At 37.7% G+C, this 18,417-nt stretch overlaps 2 protein-coding genes across 4 annotated transcripts in view; one reads left to right on the top strand and one right to left on the bottom strand.

The window, feature by feature from the left end:
* The window catches only part of KCTD3 (potassium channel tetramerization domain containing 3), a 56,937-nt gene extending 44,915 nt beyond the window's left edge, over positions 1–12,022 (top strand). For 2 of the 3 annotated variants that reach the window (XM_067564963.1, XM_067564965.1), the window contains exons 13-18: positions 95–265; positions 4,974–5,129; positions 6,788–6,884; positions 9,670–9,854; positions 9,940–10,078; positions 10,721–12,022. In XM_067564963.1, the coding sequence (XP_067421064.1) occupies positions 95–265; positions 4,974–5,129; positions 6,788–6,884; positions 9,670–9,854; positions 9,940–10,078; positions 10,721–11,285 (1,313 nt within the window). In that variant the 3' untranslated portion in view covers positions 11,286–12,022. The remainder of the gene's footprint in view (positions 1–94; positions 266–4,973; positions 5,130–6,787; positions 6,885–9,669; positions 9,855–9,939; positions 10,079–10,720) is intronic. The other variant, XM_067564964.1, reaches the window with a different exon arrangement.
* A 4,499-nt stretch (positions 12,023–16,521) lies between these two features.
* Positions 16,522–18,417, bottom strand: part of USH2A (usherin) — a 511,874-nt gene continuing 509,978 nt past the window's right edge. Inside the window, exons 70-71 of the mRNA XM_067564962.1 lie at positions 17,418–17,642; positions 16,522–16,653 (exon numbers count right to left, since the gene is read on the bottom strand). Coding sequence (XP_067421063.1) covers positions 16,564–16,653; positions 17,418–17,642 — 315 coding nt within the window. The 3' untranslated portion in view covers positions 16,522–16,563. The remainder of the gene's footprint in view (positions 16,654–17,417; positions 17,643–18,417) is intronic.

Genomic DNA, 18,417 nt, shown 5'->3' with positions numbered 1-18,417 from the left:
TATTCAGTGATACAGATCTGCAGATGTATTTTCCCCCTTCTGAGGAATGGTGGTTGATTTTAATAAAACATCTCAATGTTTGTGTCTCTTGTAGGTGTAAGTGGTAATTGGATTGAGATTGCATATGGCACCAGCTCTGGAGCAGTCAGAGTGATTGTACAGCACCCTGAAACAGTTGGGTCAGGCCCTCAACTTTTTCAGACCTTTACAGTTCATCGAAGTCCTGTTACAAAGATCATGCTATCCGAGAAACACCTTGTATCAGGTAATCTTGTTTGTATGTACAGATGCACATATATGTCACTCATTCTCCCTTTTCTATTTCTTCTAATGTTCGTGCTCCTTGTCTCTCCCTTTCCTCAAATCCCATCATGTGGCATTACATAGTAGATTATGTATAGAACAGCATATTATGAAAAAAATACTTCTTAAAAGATTAATGGCATTGCAAACATAGTTAAGGAGATTTTCGTTACTTATACTACTGTTACAGCACTTCTCATTTTAGCATCTGCATACAACCATAATTGGGTTAAAATTATCTGTATGCTTGACCTAATCTTGGCCTTTATATTTATAAGATGTTTAATATTTGTACAATATATTATGTTCCATTTGCAGCAATTCATGATAAGCTTGTTCCAGAAAAACAATAAAATCCCTAATAAAAGATACTAATGTCTGAAACCAGCAATAAATATGGGTTAAATTAACCTAATTCTCTGCATATACCAGTCAGTTATCAGAACCAACAGTTGTGCATATAGCTGTAAATTTCTGGTTAAATAAGTTGGGTGGAGGTATCTTTTATATGGACAGAGAATCATAAAATAGCATATGTCTCTTGTGCTTTTCAGATTTAAAAAGTTTAAGAAATTGTTTAAATGAATTCCCAAGTGGGTTTGTGTGTGTGTGCGTGTAAATCCTTGGTGTAAATCTAATAAATGTGTCTTTATTTGAATAGTCTCACATTCACATAAACTCACATTTAATTGAATGTGTGAGTGAAATAAATGCCTTTTCATTTGTTTTAATGGTCAGTGCATTCAAGGCTATAGCGGCATGTAGCGTACAAACATTTCACACCCAACTAGCACAGTATAAATAGTAGCGTAGATCGGGGTTCTTAACCTTTTTCTTTCTGAGGCTACCTCAGCATGCTATAAAACTCTAGGGTGTGGTGCAGGGAGGAGGTGGGTGGCTCAGGGCTCCTGGCTTCAGCAGCCAGAGGTGAGGGGAGAGCCTTTGGGCTTTAGCCTTGTGGGGCTCGGGGCTTTAGCCATGTGGGGCAGGCCTCAGGCTTTTGCCTTGCAAACTACAGGCAGGTCTGGACTCCGAGCTCAGAGTTTCAGCCCCAAAGAGGTGCTGGAGCTTGGGGTTTTTAGCCCCAGAAGGAGTGCTGGGGCAGCTCTGCTCCTGGTTTCAGCCCCAGGGAGGTATGGGAGCTCAGGGCACCAGGCTTCAGCCTGGAGGGTTGTGGAGAACTGCTTGTGTAGATGGTGAGACATGGCTTAAGCAAATAGAGTGTCTTATATGATGGAACCCCCAGGGTGTATATACCCTGCACGGCTCTCTACATGCCCAAATAGAGTCCCTGATATCTAAAAACATTGCTGTTTTTAGCAATGTAATGTCTGCTGCTGGAGCTTTTCCCTGTTGCCGAGAGAGGCTCCAGCAATGAGGAAGGGCTCTGGCAGTGAGGAAAGGGGCTTCTGTACTTGTACTCTGGGTGTTGCTGTAAGGTAGATGTAGCCCAAGATGCATGTTCTTGAATACATAACTTTGAAACATTGTAATTTGGAGTGTTAAGTAATTTGTGGTACATAGGTTTCATTGGATGTTAAAGCCAGAAGAGACTATAATGGTCATCTAGTCTAAACTCCTGTATAACACAAGCCAGACAATGTCACCCAGTAATTGCTGCAGTGGCGGGAATTATTCTTACGGACTGTGTAAGTGACACACTGCAGTTCAGTAATTTGAGGTTGAACTAGAACTTCTTTCAGAAAGACTGACATCCAGTTTGGATTTAAAGGTGCCAAGTGATAGAGAATTTACTATTTCTGTCAGCAAGCTGTTCCAGTGACTATTGCTCTGTTGTCAGTTGTTGAATTCTGACATAGTTTTATTATAAACAAACCATCTCTGATGTAACTGCAAGTCTGTGTGATGTGGGGGGTGAGTTGATATCTTTTATTTACTCCTGGGAAAATTCTGTGCCAAAAATTTTAAAAATTCTGCACACAATATTTCAAAATTCTGCATATTTTATTTGTTAAAATAACACCATATAATCATGCCAGTTTCAATTTTTTTTGGTAATTTATTTCAAAATACCTGTCAGCAAGTGTATATATATAACAATATAAACAACAAAAAAGATTCCCCCGGGAGTAGAGAGTTCAAGAAACCTCTGCAACAACCCAGTTCCTGTTTCTCTGTTATGCTTTTGGCGGGCTCCTCAGCCTGAGTGTGTCACACATGCCAGCTGGGCACATCTTGGAGGAAAACTCGGCCCCTCCAGTCTTTAAATTGATTCTTGGTTTTTTGCCCTGCCCCTATAGGTTTACCATATTTCAAGTTCTCAAATAGAAAATACTGCCATGGGAAAGCGGAGCTGGGGCAGCGCAGGGTACAGTTGGGGGATGCTGGGGAGGTCTATGTATGTGTACTGGGAGGCAGTATTTAGGGGGCATTGGAGGGAGTTGTCCAAGATCCCCCTGCCCAGACACCAGCACTCCCTCTCTCTGAGCCCAGCCGCAGGCTCTGTTTTGCGCAGCTTCATTACTGTCCCACTGGGCAGAGACAACCCGTACCTGCTGATAGTGGGGGATACAGTTTAAAGGTTTGGCTGCCCCTGGAAAAGCTTGAGTGATGTCCACCCTGCCTCCCACCCTCCTCCGAAAAGCAGCAGCTCTGGCAGCTGTCACTCAGGGAAGGGGCCCAGCTGCACCATGTGACTGAATGGGGCAAGCAAACCCAGGAAACAGCCTGCTAATGCCTTCCACGCAGGTGCACTGTGTGATGGGAGGCTGGGCTGTGCCAGGTCCAGCTCCTAGCGGCAGCCAGAAGCTCTGCAGCACCAATTTTGCAGGAAAAAATGAAAATCTGCTCAGAACATTAATTCTGCATAAATTATGCATTGCTCAGTATTCCCCCAGGAGTATTTATTGTATCAACTTCTCTTGGTGAGAGAGAGAAGCCTTCGAGCTACATAGTATTACTTCACTCACCTTGTCTCTCTAATATCCTGGGACTGATACAGCTACAACAACACTGCATGCAAATGTGTGTGAGAGAGTGCAACAACAATAAGAGGTCGCACCTTCATGTTAATTAAACCTTACAACAGCACTGCAGGGTAGATAAGCAGGTGTTGTTATACCTGCTCTATAGATGGGTAAACCAAGGCAGAAAAGCTCAGTGACTTGTATAACCCACAAGCAAAACTATTGTCAGAGTTAGAAGTCAGGAGTTGTACAGTATGCACAGGACCCACTTTTCAAATGTTTGTAACATTTACCATCACAATTTCAAATGTCTTGTTAATTTTAAGGCTTTCTTAAGGGTTTTTGATTCAGAAAATAAAATAAGTAATTTAACTATTGATGACCACAATTTCCTCACGTTTAGTTATCACAATTAATTGAATGCATTTTATTGAACTTACCCAGAAGTTAATGTATTTTTAATAAAATATGATAGTTCTAAAAGCACTTGAAAATAACTTTGGAAGTGCTTTCTTATTCATAGAGGGAGCATTATAAACTTCAGGTGCATTTTGTGCAGTTCTGATATTTTTCTCTTGTAAATATATACTTGTTCTAACCATCAGCATGAAAGACTGAATTGTTGGTAGCATTATTTAATAAGTGAATGACATGTAATTATCTTGTAAGCAGTGTTCTTTGTGCTGTGGAATGTGCTGCAGAATTATGTTTCAGAATCTAAGTTGTTTAAAAACTAAAAGGGGTATAGCCCTCGTAGTTGTGAATAAAATCTTGAATATGTGAACTGAGAGTGAAATTTATGAAATGTTGCTTGCCTGAGATCTGATCTAGACACAGTTTTTGTATTGGTTTATCTGTTTTGTTTAGGAATATGATCTCCCCTCTTCCTCCCCCCCCCACTGAAACAGTTAAATCTATACATTCCCTACTGTGAACATATATGCTGGTATAATTTATTCCGCTTTCCTTACAGGAATAAGCTAAACTGGTATGAGCCCCTTTTATGACTGCACACTAGGAGAGGTACAATAATTAAAGGGTTCAGTGTTTGTGTAGACAAGCCTGAAACAAGAGCTCCAAAAGGTGTGAATTTCACATTTGCTTTAAATGGAGTTTTGACTGAAACAATTCACGACAATGATGACAATTTCATTATTGATGTTAATTCTTTCACTGCTGATTATCTTAGCAGTAGTGTCCAAGTAATGTGATTATCCCAGACAGGGATTGTCTTTTTGTTCTGTGTATACAGCATCTAGCAACATGGGGTCCCAATCTGTGGCTGGGGCTGCTAGGCACTGTGGTAATGATACATTATTCCTGAGGGTATGTATACACAGCAAAGAAAAACCCACAACTGGCCCGTACCAGCTGACTGAGGCTCCTGGAGCTTGGACTGTGGGGCTGTTTCATTCCTATGTTGACTTCTGGGCTTGGGCTGGAGCCCGAGCTCTGGGACCTTCCTACCTTGCAAGTTCCTAGAGCCCAGGCTCCTAGCTTGAGCCTGGAAGTCTACACAGCAATGAAACAGTGCCACAGTCTGAGCCTTGTGAGCCTGAGTTGACTGGCACGGGCCAGCCGCAGGTGTCTAGTTGTTGTGTAGACATACTCTGAAAGACCAGATAATTTTGATTACATTCTAAAATGTTATGGCTTATAAATTAAAAGGTGTTTTTAAACCAGTTTTTTATCTCTTGTAAACATTCCTATGTGTGTGTGTGTTTTTTTTTCTTTTCTGTCCAGTTTGTGCTGACAACAATCATGTTCGAACGTGGACAGTGACTCGATTCAGAGGAATGATTTCCACTCAGCCAGGGTCTACTCCCTTAGCTTCATTCAAAATCTTGTCCTTAGAGGAAACAGAGAGCCATGGTAGTTACTCTTCTGGAAATGACATAGGTAGGCAAACTATTTTTCCATTACTCCATACTGGACTTTTGGAGGGCTACTGTGTTCTTGAAGGTTTATTGGAGGCATTTAGCCTGATTCTGCTCTCACTTCACATTCATGTGACTCCATTGACATCAGGTGAGGTAGTCTGATTTACACCAGAGTAATTACAGCATAATCAGCTTGCATCTTGATAATACTGTAGAAAATCTATAATATTTCTGTTTGAAAACTGATTCCAGCCAAAGTTAGTTTGATTTGTCTTTCTATACACTCACTTTACAGTGCTGGGCAAATTGGTTTCCCAAAGGGACCCATTAAAAAGAAGATGTATTTTGTGATTCCTATAAGTTATCTAGTATCTATTGGTTACCTAATGTAACTTTTTTGATAGTATTTTTATATAGAGAGATAACAAGATTGAGAGTATAAACGAATACATTAGAACTGATTTGCATTAGGTTTTTGTGTTTGTTTCACAATGTGCTCTTATTTTGTAAATTTAAAAAAAAATTAAATTATGCATGTGAGTCTAATATTTAACATTATATTCATATTGCATTTCAAAACTACATTGAAACTTTCACAAAACCAACACAACTGTGAAAACCTAAGTAAAGACTGACATCACACCCTGTTGTGGCATGATGCTTACAAGACACTGGATGGGTAGGCAGGTGGCAATCTGAAAAGCCATCTTCATTTGTTTTTTATCCATCTTTTGCTTCTTGTTAGAATCCTAACCTGTGTGCTTTGTGAGACAGGAACTGTCTTTTTACTGTGTATTTATACAGCACCTAGCACAGTAAACTTGATTGAGGCCTCCAATTACTCCTGTAATACAGATAATGATAAACAACAATTTGCACGTAACTTTTTACTGTGTTGGTGTTGTAAGGTCTTGGATTAATGGAAAATGTTACACCAGAGATGCCATCCACTTTCAAGAGCAAGATTCCGTTGGTTGTTTTCTGTTAAGAAGTTTAGGGAAAAATTGAGATGGGATTAAGAATATCTACATGTTGGCAATTGATTTAAGGCCTCCAACCCCTTTCACAGGGGCTATCAAACAGCTATAAAGATAATTTTGTAGTCGCTATGGGTCTGGGGTTTTTTTTAATTTCAATTTTATGAAGCAGCTACATCTCCGCTTGACATTAGAGGGAGGTTCAGGTGCTCAGCAATACTGAAAAATCAGAGCCTAGAAATTATGGTCACGTTCAGATTAGTGACCGAGAGATAATGAGGACCCCATATCCATTTCAGATCCCATATGTTTTTTTGCAGTACATGATAACAAATTAACCCTTTATATTAACACAGATAAGGGTTTATTTTCTTATTTTAAAAACAAAAATGCATCAAATTGATTTGACAGTGTAAAGGTGAACATCTTGCTTGGTAGTTGAGAATTATTCAAAATAATTGGATACCCCTCCAGTCTGGGTTTTCCATTGTGACTTGTCGGTAATTCTACATCACAGCACAAAAGTAGTGGTGTTTTGCTAAACTAGAAATCAGTGTAGATTTGTGGTTCTTTTAATCAGATTGAATCTGTGTGAGTAATTTTTATTTCTAGACAGGATAGGAATGGTTACATTTTTTCCCCAATAACATTTTGAAGTAATGTATTTTGAAATATTTAATTTCTCTTTTTCTAACTACAGGACCATTTGGAGAGCGTGATGATCAACAGGTGTTCATCCAAAAAGTTGTTCCTGTCACTAATAAGCTCTTTGTGAGGTTGTCTTCTACTGGGAAAAGGTAAAAGCACTAGTCTTATCCCAAATGTGCAGGTGGCTATCTGTTGCATCTCTGATAAAATCCACTTGTTGTACATATCCAAGAGTGGACACTAAAATATTTGGCACTGATACTTGTGCTAGCACAAGTCAAAGCACAGAGATGCTGTATAGAACTACAGTTTTTTCTCATTTATACATTTGATATGGGTATCTGACTGGTATAATAACTTTAATGTAAACATGCAGTTGCTCTGTTCTGGTTTCATTATCAATGCAAACAATAAGGGATGTCTGTTTCTGCTTTTACTTTCTTTAACAGAAAAACTTCATAAGAAAGAAAAGAGAATAATTCCAAAAAAGCATAGAAAGTGTAGTGGTCAGATGGTTGAAAGGAAACTTAAAAAATTATTTGAACCCTTTTGGCTTTGCTTTTACTACACAATGTATTACTTGAAGAAAACCTTGAATATTTGAGTTAACTGACTCAATGCCTTGGATAGATAAGCTTTTAATAGACTTTTTGCTTGGATACTCCAAAATATCCCACAAAGAACAATTTATTGGGAATCAGGACCCCTGGGTTATCTTTCTGGCATTGCTATTAACTCAATGTGACCTTGGGTTAGTGAAAGTGTATCTCTTTACCTGTCTGTAAAATGGATATACTCTATCTTCCAGGGATATTTTGAGGCTTAACAAATATTTGAAAAGCCCTTGATGGCCTTGGATGAAAGAGGCTGTGTAAGGACAAAATAATCAATTTGGGTTTCACTTGTAGTATAACAATACAATTGTGCTTTACAATCACAGTTTACCTGCAGCCAAGCTTGCATTTTACTTTCACTCTTTTAATGGATGTTTAATTATGTTCCTGAGTTTAGATGGGTCGTCTGTTCTTCCACATGCTGGCATGTGTTGCTACTTTTCATTTAAAAAATATTGTACTTGGTTTTAGTTTTAAAATATATGAAAGCCAAATCTGGGGTAGCAGCAGTTAAGGTGCTCTTGAAAGCCCTGGGTACTACTTTCAATTTAAAGCCAGTGCTATATTTTAAACTGCTAGTGCCGCTGTGGCTGTTAATAGCAGTTCACCAGTACCCAATATCTGTAACACGTGGGCTATCAATTCTTATTGCTTAATCTTGTTATGAATAAAAACTCTTTAAAAGAATCCGTCTTCTTTGCATCAAAGTTCATTACATAAAGTCATAACTGTTAAAGGAATTAATCGAGGAGTACATTTTCCATGCACCTATTTGACAGCTTGTTTGTTTTTTAAGCAAATAGCATTAGAAGCCTGTAATGCAGTTGGAGGCCAAATTATCAACCCAGTGAATGTTATAAATCACTGTGATTTAATGTTCTGTGCATACACGGTAAAGAAGTGAAGAAACTGCCAAATGTTTATTAAAATTGGTGTCATATTAGGATAAATTTTAACAAACTCAAAACCATTTTCAACTCTCACCTGTTTTTTATTCCCTGTCCTCTTTTGTTATTGTGTAGGAGGAAGAGTTCGATTAGAATAACTTAATTAAGCCACAATTTAAAATGTTGATGCAATAGTAATATCAATAGGTCTTAGTAAAGCGAAAGAGGAATTCTGTTTGCTTAGCCATTTTCTCTTCCCTTAATTCATGCAATGCAGGAGAAAGTTTGTTTGAATATCCTGTTTATTTTGTTCTAGTGAACTATAAAGATTTTGTTTACAAATAAAAACTTGTTTCTAAGAACACAGTGGAGGTGCAAAAAACATACATACAGTGGGCCGGATTAGATGATTCAGAGGTTTTATCTATATGGTAAATTACTGCACGGCAAACCAGTGTGTATAATTTATAACACACCCTCTTGCCACAAGGTAATGTCCAGTATGGACACTTCTAGAGTGCGGTGAGAGCCTTGGAGTACAGGTTAGCATACTTCTGTGGACTCTGGAACTGTCATTGTTCTGTAAATTCACACCCTGCTTGCCACACGGTTACTTGCCATGTAGTGAACTCAGCAATATGGAGGTACTGACCATGGGCTATGATGGGGGTGGAATCTGTCTTTAAGTGGTTTTTTTTTTTTAATTGAACAGTTTTAGACAATAAGTAGGAAGGAGATGACTAAGGTACCCAAGTTGCAGGCTTCCTGATTTCACTGTTGCGGCTAGTGACATCACAGCTACCTTAAACTTTAGTCATTACATTCCAAATCTCATTTGTCACTCTCATGTAATTCTTATATTTTCATCTTGGTCTGAAATTTTGTGAATTTAAATAAAAAACTCTTTTTGCTTAAACTGCTTAGTTTTTAAACATCAGAGTTGCTCTGGATTTGTTTCTCTATGAGAATGAGCACCTGTGACGTGTTTAAAGGGACTTGTTCAATAAATTTTAAAATCTGACAGCAGTTGGAAGTTACATCCTTCTCTTATACAATACTTAATATATGATGCTGGCTTTGAACACATTCATGAGCCCCTGATGTCTCTGGAGAAGCACATGCAAACCTGGAATCAGGAAATCTGCAGCCCAGATTCCATAAGAAAGCAGGAAAATAATTATGGTTTCATATATTTTTTTAATGTTTAGCAGCTACTCTGTACTTTTTTCCCTTTTGGAATCTTACTAAAATTAACATTTAGAAGTGAATTGAGTTAAAACTGAAGGTGTAACACTGCATAACACAAATCATAGCTCCTTCCACCCAGAGATCACAAATCTTAATATTAAGTCTCTCACAATCGTCATCCATGTTATGTGATAGTAGAGTTGTTAAAATTATAATATGTAACTGTGTTAAATGCCTTTTTGTAGAATATGTGAGATCCAGGCAGTAGACTGTACCACAATTTCATCGTTTACTGTACGAGAATGTGAAGGATCCAGTAGGATGGGCTCAAGACCACGGCGCTACCTCTTTACAGGTCATTCAAATGGCAGTATTCAGATGTGGGATCTGACCACAGCAATGGACATGGTTAATAAAAGTGAAGACAAGGGTAGGTTGTAATGTATCAGAACTTATTTTTCAGCTCAAATGCTTACATTAGAGGTGATCAGTAACCAATATTTTTCTTTTCTAAGATGTAGGGGGTCCAACAGAAGAGGAGCTGCTTAAGCTGCTTGATCAGTGTGATCTGAGCACATCACGCTGTGCTACTCCTAACATCAGTCCAGCCACTTCAGTAGTTCAGCAAAGCCGTCTGCGGGAATCAAGTTCTAGGTAGGCCAAAGGTCCACAGGATACACTATGTGAGCTACATGGTTCTAAGATGTAGGCGAAAACTTTCAAACTTGAGTGTCTAATTTTAGGCACCCATGATTCCATATTTGGGCACTTAAATAAGTGCCTCTGATGTTTTTGGGACACCATGCAACCATTGCTCCCATTGAAATTGCATGTGCACAATTTAAGAGATGGGGGAGCCCCTGCTCACAGAGCTAGGCAAGATGGAAATTCTGAGCACATACCACTGCCAATAATAGGACAAGCACAGCTGAGTGTGCTCAGGGATTAATAGTTCTGAAAAATCCACATTAGGAAACATCTTCCCTCAAAAATCGTATATCTTTCTGGTAGCATGCATGCAGCTGACAGGATATCAGGGCCCAGGTATTCAGAAGTGTTATTCCCATGGATTATGAATGTAACATATCTGAAAATCCAAAATAATTTTCGTAAACTCCAAATAGTTTTCTATTTGGCCAAAGAGAAGAACAATCTGTTGCATGTTTCTTACCTTTGAAAGTTGGTCTGTTATGAGGAGGGTGACAGTGATGTTTGTTAGCATCAGTATATGTTGACATGTTGACAGTGACATGAGAAAGGAAGGAGAAAATATTTTACTCTTGAATGTGTTTTCAGCCTCCAGTTACAGCACCATGAAACCATCCATGAAGCTGCTACATATGGCTCAGTAAGGCCATATAGAGAGAGCCCTTTATTAGCAAGGGCAAGACGGACTGAAAGCTTTCACAGTTACAGGGACTTTCAGACTTTTAATATGAACAAAAGTGTGGTGGATAAGGCTGTCCCTGAGACTGGCAATCTGAGTCCAACACAAGCTGAAATGAAGAAGACAGCAGGTGAGAGCAATCCAACAGACAAAAAGGCAACAGTACTTGAAGTAAGAGCTGCTAGAATATCAGATGGTGGGGCAGAGGTTCAGAAAATGCCTGAAAGCTTTTCAGAAGTGAAAAAAAGAGGACCAGATGATGAATGTGAGAACAAAGTGGAGAATAAAAAGAAAAGTGGATTTGATGGAGGAGGGTTCCTGGGAAGAAAGAAAGTCCCTCTCCTGGCATCTTCACCAATTATTGCGGAAGGAGGGACTGAATCACCTGGTACAGCATCACCATCACCCACAAAGACAACCACTTCTCCTTGCCACAAGAAAAGTGACTCTTCCTGCCAAGACTGTAGCTTGTGAAAATGCTAACAGTGATGCACATTTTTTTTCAAGAGTTCAGATGAAAGTTTAACACTTAACTGGATGTAACTTTTACAGATCTATTGTTTAAAAAGGCTTCATTTCAGTGTTGTTTTAACTGAAAGAGTTAAAACTGTAAAAAGGCAGTTTTAGAAAAACATCTTTTTCATACTACATCTCAAGAACTTGGGTTTACAGCACAATAACAAAAGTACTCTAAATTGATGTACTTCATTTTCATATTGTATAAAGCCAACCACTACTTGTTACAAAACACTGATGTAAAATCCTGTTAATGCAGTCCAGCATGCACTACAGTACTGTCTTAGGAAGAATTTTCTATTATAGGCGACTTTCTGAGTTCCATTACTGGACCTTACTGTTCCAAGCACCAAAATGTTAAATGCCTGTCACCTGCTTAATGGTCGTTAAAGTTGCAGTTTCTTGGAGTCACCCACCTTGCCCTTTTCACCTCCTTCAAGATGATATAAAATAGAAAATTAGCTGGGGGCTAAAAACTCTCTCATCAATTAGAAAAGCTGCTCTTGCTAAAGTTTGCCTTGTTTGTAGAGCTACTATGTTATTCTTTTCAGTATTGGTAAATTTGACATTTTAACTCTATATGCTACAATTCTTTTGTTTATGAAACTGAAATTCAAAATGTCTCATGCTTACAGATGCTCTAAAACATTATTTTGCATATATTGCTTCTAATATTAAAATGCAAAGGAACATTATTACCTGTACTTTTTTCCTCATTACTTTTGCAGAGCTTTTGAATACCTGAACTTATCAAATGTAACTTCTTGTGGAGGGAAAAAAGTGCACATTTTGCTGCTCATTATGTATGTAACATTAAGTTCTAAGAATAAGAATAGACATCTTTTGTCAGAAAACTTACTAAGCTATTCACACATTCCTCTACTAAGCTTGCTGCTGCTCAACAATGCTGTAGTATTATGTCCTTCCAGATCATGGAAATTTCAGACCTCAACCAGAAATACTTGATTTATGTTCCCCCCAGCAGTAATACTAGACATTAATAAAAGTGGGGCATGCAGACTTAAGTCAATACCTCCTATACAACCTTATCTTGACTTTGTGAATGTAATTTTAAGACTTATAAAGCATACATTGCTTTGCCATAATATACAGACTAGAAATACTAAGTAACTGAGTTTTGATAGCGTGAGGGTGTTTTTTGTTCTGGTTGCAGCCCTTAATGCAGGAGTCAGTTTCCACAAATAATCACAAATTTGGATGAGAGCGTTGAAAGATCTGAGACTCTGGTGTCATGAACCAGGTAAGGCTGGAGCCTCTCAAAGTTGCTTGCTATTTTGGGAGTTGGTTATGCACTAGAACGGATTTAGGATCAGTGGCTTATGACATTTTGCCTATTTCATCAGATTTACAGAAATGGAAAAACAAGTGATCTAGAATGACCTTTTCTCCTTCCCCAAATTTTAATAAAGAAAACAGAGTCCTTAGTAGAATGCAGTGTTGGTCCCAGGATATTAGAGGCACAAGGTAGATTAGGTAATATCTTTCATTAGGCCAATGTCTGTTGTTGAAAGAAAATCTTTCAAGCTACAATGAGTTCTTCGTAGTAGAGTGTTACATCTGGTGGTTTTGGTTATACTCTTGCACTTGATGTCACTTGCCATAAAATGTAGGGAAAAAATTGGATCCTCAGGTAGAGGTCAGTGCAGTTCTGTGCTGAAAAAATCAAAGTGGAAAACATTGTCATCGCTTAGTGACTTCATATGCTATGGGCTCATTTTACAATTAAAGTCAGCCTTGCAAATTCACCCAGTGAGTTGAAAGTCTTAAGCTGGTCTTATTTTTTTCTGGTTTGGACTTTCACTGGGGTACGAATAGGTATTCAGTATTTAGTGTAGAAAAGCTTTATTAGAGGTGGTGATGTGAGAACCATATTTATTTTCAGTTCTCAGCATGATTGAGGAAATCCACTCTGGTAGTTTTAGCCACTTTTTGGATTACAGCCCTACTTTGAGACTCCAGCTGCTAGGAGTAGCCATAGCAGAGACTGCTGCACTATTCGGCAGGGGGTAAAATGGACCCCAGCTGGGGCCACTCCTCCCCAGACTCAGAACTGTGCAAGGGAGACTCCCCCCTTCTCCCGACACCTGCAAATTCTGGGGTGCCTCCATTCTCCCCCAGGCATGTAACCTTGGGGAAAAACTGGAGGGAGGAACCACACTCAGACACACTGTCCATAGTAGCAGCTGTAGAAAAGGCCAAAGCAGGGAGCTTCAGAACTTCCTAGTTTTAACTGTGTTTATCGGCTGTTTGCTTCAACGCTCTCCTTTCCTCTCCCTTTTTTCAGATTCACATCACACCTTCCCTGTCCTTTTCTTTCCATTTAGTTTAACCCCTCTCCAAAACAAAACAAAAAATCAAGGATGATTGCAGCCATCAGTTGTATTGCTCCCCCCATCCTGTGTGTGCCTTGTCTATTTATATTGTAAACTCTTCAAAGGAGGAACTGACTAAAACTCTGTTTGCACAGTAGGGCCTGGTTCTTGCTTGTTCTTAGGCTTTAATGTGGGGAAATTAAGTCTGCTTCACTCCATGGCATCAATGCACCATTATATTTGTAGAGTTCTACTGAAATAATTTTATGCTAGCGTTCTCCTTTATTTACATAATGCTCACAATTTTTTTCTTAATCCTTTCATTCCCTTCCACTCATTGACGCTAACGTAACTAGACCCACCTTAGAACTCCTCCTTGTACTGTTGGTCTGTGTACATGACTAATGAGAAAAGTCCTTCTGTTGCTAGTACAGAGTTCATGGTACAAGTCAAAAAACTATCATGCGCAGCTTGCAGTTGTATAGTGATTTTGTTCATCTGAAAATGCAAACTAAAGATGCTGGTCTTCAGAGAGGGTCTCTCTTAGGAAAGGAAATATATCAGCAAGAATAAACAGGAGGTGCAGCTGAAGAAGGGCTTCTTTAAATAGAGTTAGTGGAAAGTGCTAATCTCCACTTTTTTTGGTACACTGCAGAATAATGCTAGCTGTAGATTTGAGATATTTCCACATAATGAATAAAACAAATTTTTAAAAGGGCACAAAGTCTTCTGATTGAACATTGCCACAAAGTTTACATGACGCTAAAAATAAGTCAGGCTTTCATGGTGCCTGCATGTGAACCAAGATGGGTGGACAAATTCACACCTGTTTTTTGTGTAAATCAATCCCTGTAAATTAGCTGAGTTTAATTAAGAATTATGAATTGATCTGTAGGTCGGAATATTGCCATTATGAATGCCAGCTATTGATCATCTCCATTGGCCAGCTTTTAGTTCTAAGTCTGTTTTGAACTTTCCGTTGCTGAATAGCCGTTTTTTGTGTGTATTTTTTTAAAAGGTGAACTTGAGAAAAGTTAGCACAAAGTCACTACTTTCTTATTGCAATATTAATAACATGCTTGTGCATTCAGCCTAATTTTTAAACATACACAATTTTTTGTTCTTTATGTGGTAACAAAAATATTTAAATCAAATTTAGATGTAACCTTTTATTAATCTGTATTTTCAGATAACTATTAATGTACAGACACAATAGAATCCTACAGTCTTGAAAATAAATAAATTACTAGAGTGAACTATGCAATGGTTTTTTCTACCACAGAAATAATTAAGCTACTTTAAAGAGGGTTTTATCTATACTGTACACTGTATAAGAAATAGATAGTATTTTATAATTGAATATATTGCAACCATTGTAACATGTACAGCATAATAGCCAATACTTTAATTCTGTCCCCCTACTCATATTGAGTATTTCCTTACTGTTTAATAAATGAAACTATTTGTGAAGTAAGGCATAGGGGGAGGAGGGAAGGGCAGAATCTTACTAACCCTAAATGTATGTTAAAACAAATGCTTGCAATAATTGTTCACATTATTGCAAACAGATTTCCTCTAGTTGGCCTAATGTTCCAGTTCAGATCGTAGGTATTCTATCTTCCTACCAGCAGTTTGGATAGAAAATTTTAAAAAAGAGCTGCCTGTTTTAAAATGAATCTGTTAGTAGCTGTTCTGTTCTTTCCTGTGATGCTTACCTTATGGGTGGTTTTTTTTTTTACTACTTTGTTTTTGTCACATCCTTTTCCTAATTTCACATTGTTTGCATTTCACTGATTCTCAAAGCAAGTTCTAATTGCAAAAAGTAAGGATCATGCCAAATGCACGACACCCAAGAATAGTTTTGGAGGAGAGGCTTCATCACAATGCTAAACATACAAGCAGCTGATCCACCACAGATTTAATAGGAATTAAGAATTTTTTTTTTTTTTTTTAAGGACAAGCCTATTAAATTATTTAAATATGTTAGCACTATGCTCATCCTGCCTTACTTCTCTAAGACCACCACAAGAGGGCAGGCACTAGAAACTACACTGGATGTAAGTAAAATCCAGAGCAGCTTTTACTAAGTTAAATTTGGGTATATTTTAAATTTACTCTTTGATGTGGCAAAGTTCTGAGCACCCTCAAATCTTATTCTGAGGAATTGAGAGTATTCAAGATGTCACAGGATCACATTGATTGAAATGGATCAGATTGAAATGGACAGAACATTTTAGAGTTCAAAACTGGATGGGCAACTGCACACGTTTTCTGTGCTTTTGTGTCTTTAGCAATATTTCATAGAACTGACTTTTCCCCCTTGTCTTCTGAATTGAAGTGATTGACGTGGGCTGTAATGCTCTTAAAAACAGATCTACATTTGTTCTATACTGTAGCTTCTTTTTATATATACTTGCTGTTGAGAAAAACTTTTCACTTTTTTCATTACTGAGAATAAATTTCCCACCACACTATAATATAACGAAACATGATTAAAGTTTCAGGATTAGATATGTGCAACTGTTAAAAAATAAGTGTTCACAAAACTTCCCTGCATACTATATTAGTTATTTAAATATAATTAATTTAAGGTCTTGCCAGTAGTGTGACATAAGATTGTACAAAAGGATAACATTCTTCTCACCCTCCCCTTTTGAAATGTTACTGTACAATATTTGCAATAAATGTTGAACACTGATCTATATATTGAGAGCACATTTACAATATGTAACTATACTCTTAGCTATTATAACAGTACTCATAGAAAATGCATTCATATTGCTAAATTTCCAGTATGCACGTCTTTTACAGCATAATCCCAAAACTGTTAACAGGGCAAAAATACGTAGACATTCATTTTGTGCTCCTTCAGCTGTTTTTGATTGGCAGTGGGACTGACTCCATCATAACTGGGTGTCAGTGAAGGTTGTGTGTTCTTTAGTGACTGTACTGAAGCCTTTGATGGTATTCACAAGGTCGTCGTCATCCACGTACTAGCAAAAAACAAACAAAAAAACCCAAAAACAAATATTTGCCTAATAAGTCTAAATTTAGAGAACTATAAATACTGACCTTGTCATAGATCAAAATAAACATCAAAACCAGGAATAACTGATAGTTGGTGTTTAAAAGAAAATAGACTTGCTACATGCACATTCACAATACTTGAGTGCATTATCTAAACCCTGGCCTACACACAGCTTTTGTACTGATTTAACTATTTTGGTGAGGGATGTGATTTTATGACAGTATAGTTAAATTGGCAGAACTTCCTAGTGTGGACACAGTTATAGTTTATATTTAGGTGAATAACCTGTACTGGTATAAGCACCTTTACAGTGGTAGAATTACATCCATTCTAGAGGATTGTACTGATTTAATTATATCAGTTTAGAAACTATTTGAGCCACAGAACTATTGAAACAACAGTGAGTATTATACTTTCTGTGCAGTTATATGCAAAAAAGAATAAAATATGATGTATACAGTAGTTTAATTGTGTAAAATAGTGAGTGGGTAACATTTTTAGAAGCAACTTTTTGATTTGTGAGCCAAGGTCTAATTTTCAGCAGCTTCTGAAAATAGGATTTAGGCTAGTCAATAGGGCCCAGAGCCTCAAAAGTATTTAGGCACCTAACTCTTGTTACCTTTGGAAATTTTGCCCAGCGTTTGGGTAAACATTGTTACTAAGATAATGCTAAATGTGCATGAATTCATGGCTAACTCATGGAATTGCAGAACTAGAACAAGAACTTACCAAACCACTATCATGACCAGGTATAATGGTATCCCACATAGAATCTTCTGCTAGGGACTTCTTATCATAGACATCAATCAGTTGACTGACACTGCGATGTAAAGAACCTTGGGAATAGGTATGAGTCATCTGGCTTTGACTTGGTAGCCGTAGAACAGAAGTACTTCGGTTGCTACGATTGCTCAGAGGAGAGCCAGGACCTGGAATTTTTGTATCTGCTAGTCCCTAGGAATATTGGAATAAAAGAGATATGCTTAAGAAAGATTTACATGAAAAATGTAATAGATTGGAATAGGAGTAAAATTTCAGCTCAAATAAGTCTCACCGTTGAAAAATAAATCCCTTGTCTTCTACTACAGAGTTGGTTAATTTCATATTAGTAATGTGTTAATGATAGAGTTTTTTAGCCTGATAACAGAACATCATTAACACTAGCTCCAGCTATTGTTCCCTGTGGAAACAATGGTACTGCAATGCGGTTTAGCAAGGTGATCTCTTGAAGATCTCTTGTTAAGCATGCAGTTGATACATATCACCACGGTAATTGCCATCCCATTTTAGTACCATGGGATAGATACCCGATGCAAAAATTCCAAGGTTAGGAGGCTCCTAGTTTATCTGCCATAGGACAATACCTGGCAGTTTTAGCAATTAGCATTTCAGAAAATGTTTTGTGAACTTATCTAATTATCTTGTCTCCAACCACTATTTGGCCTTCCTTGCTCTCTGGTTTTCGAAAAATTTGTGTGAAGAAAAAAAAAATCATACATTAAATTGACAAGTAATTCCCAACTGTTTCTCTAATATAATGAAACTCACACAGTATGATAACACAACTATGCACTTATTTTACCATTTAGACACTGGAAAATGGCAGATATACATCACTTTTGATCATCTGTCGCAGAATGTTCAGCTACTAACAGATGTGCAATAATAAAACATGCACCAGGCAAGAAATTCTCATGCAACACACTTCAGTAAATTCCAGGTTTGGTTG

Source organism: Emydura macquarii, unplaced genomic scaffold (assembly GCF_026122565.2).
Source record: "Emydura macquarii macquarii isolate MOO-44397 ecotype Brisbane River unplaced genomic scaffold, CSIRO-AGI_Emac_v2 contig_2676, whole genome shotgun sequence".
Classification (NCBI taxonomy): domain Eukaryota; kingdom Metazoa; phylum Chordata; order Testudines; family Chelidae; genus Emydura; species Emydura macquarii.
This window is presented reverse-complemented; position numbering and strand designations above follow the sequence as displayed.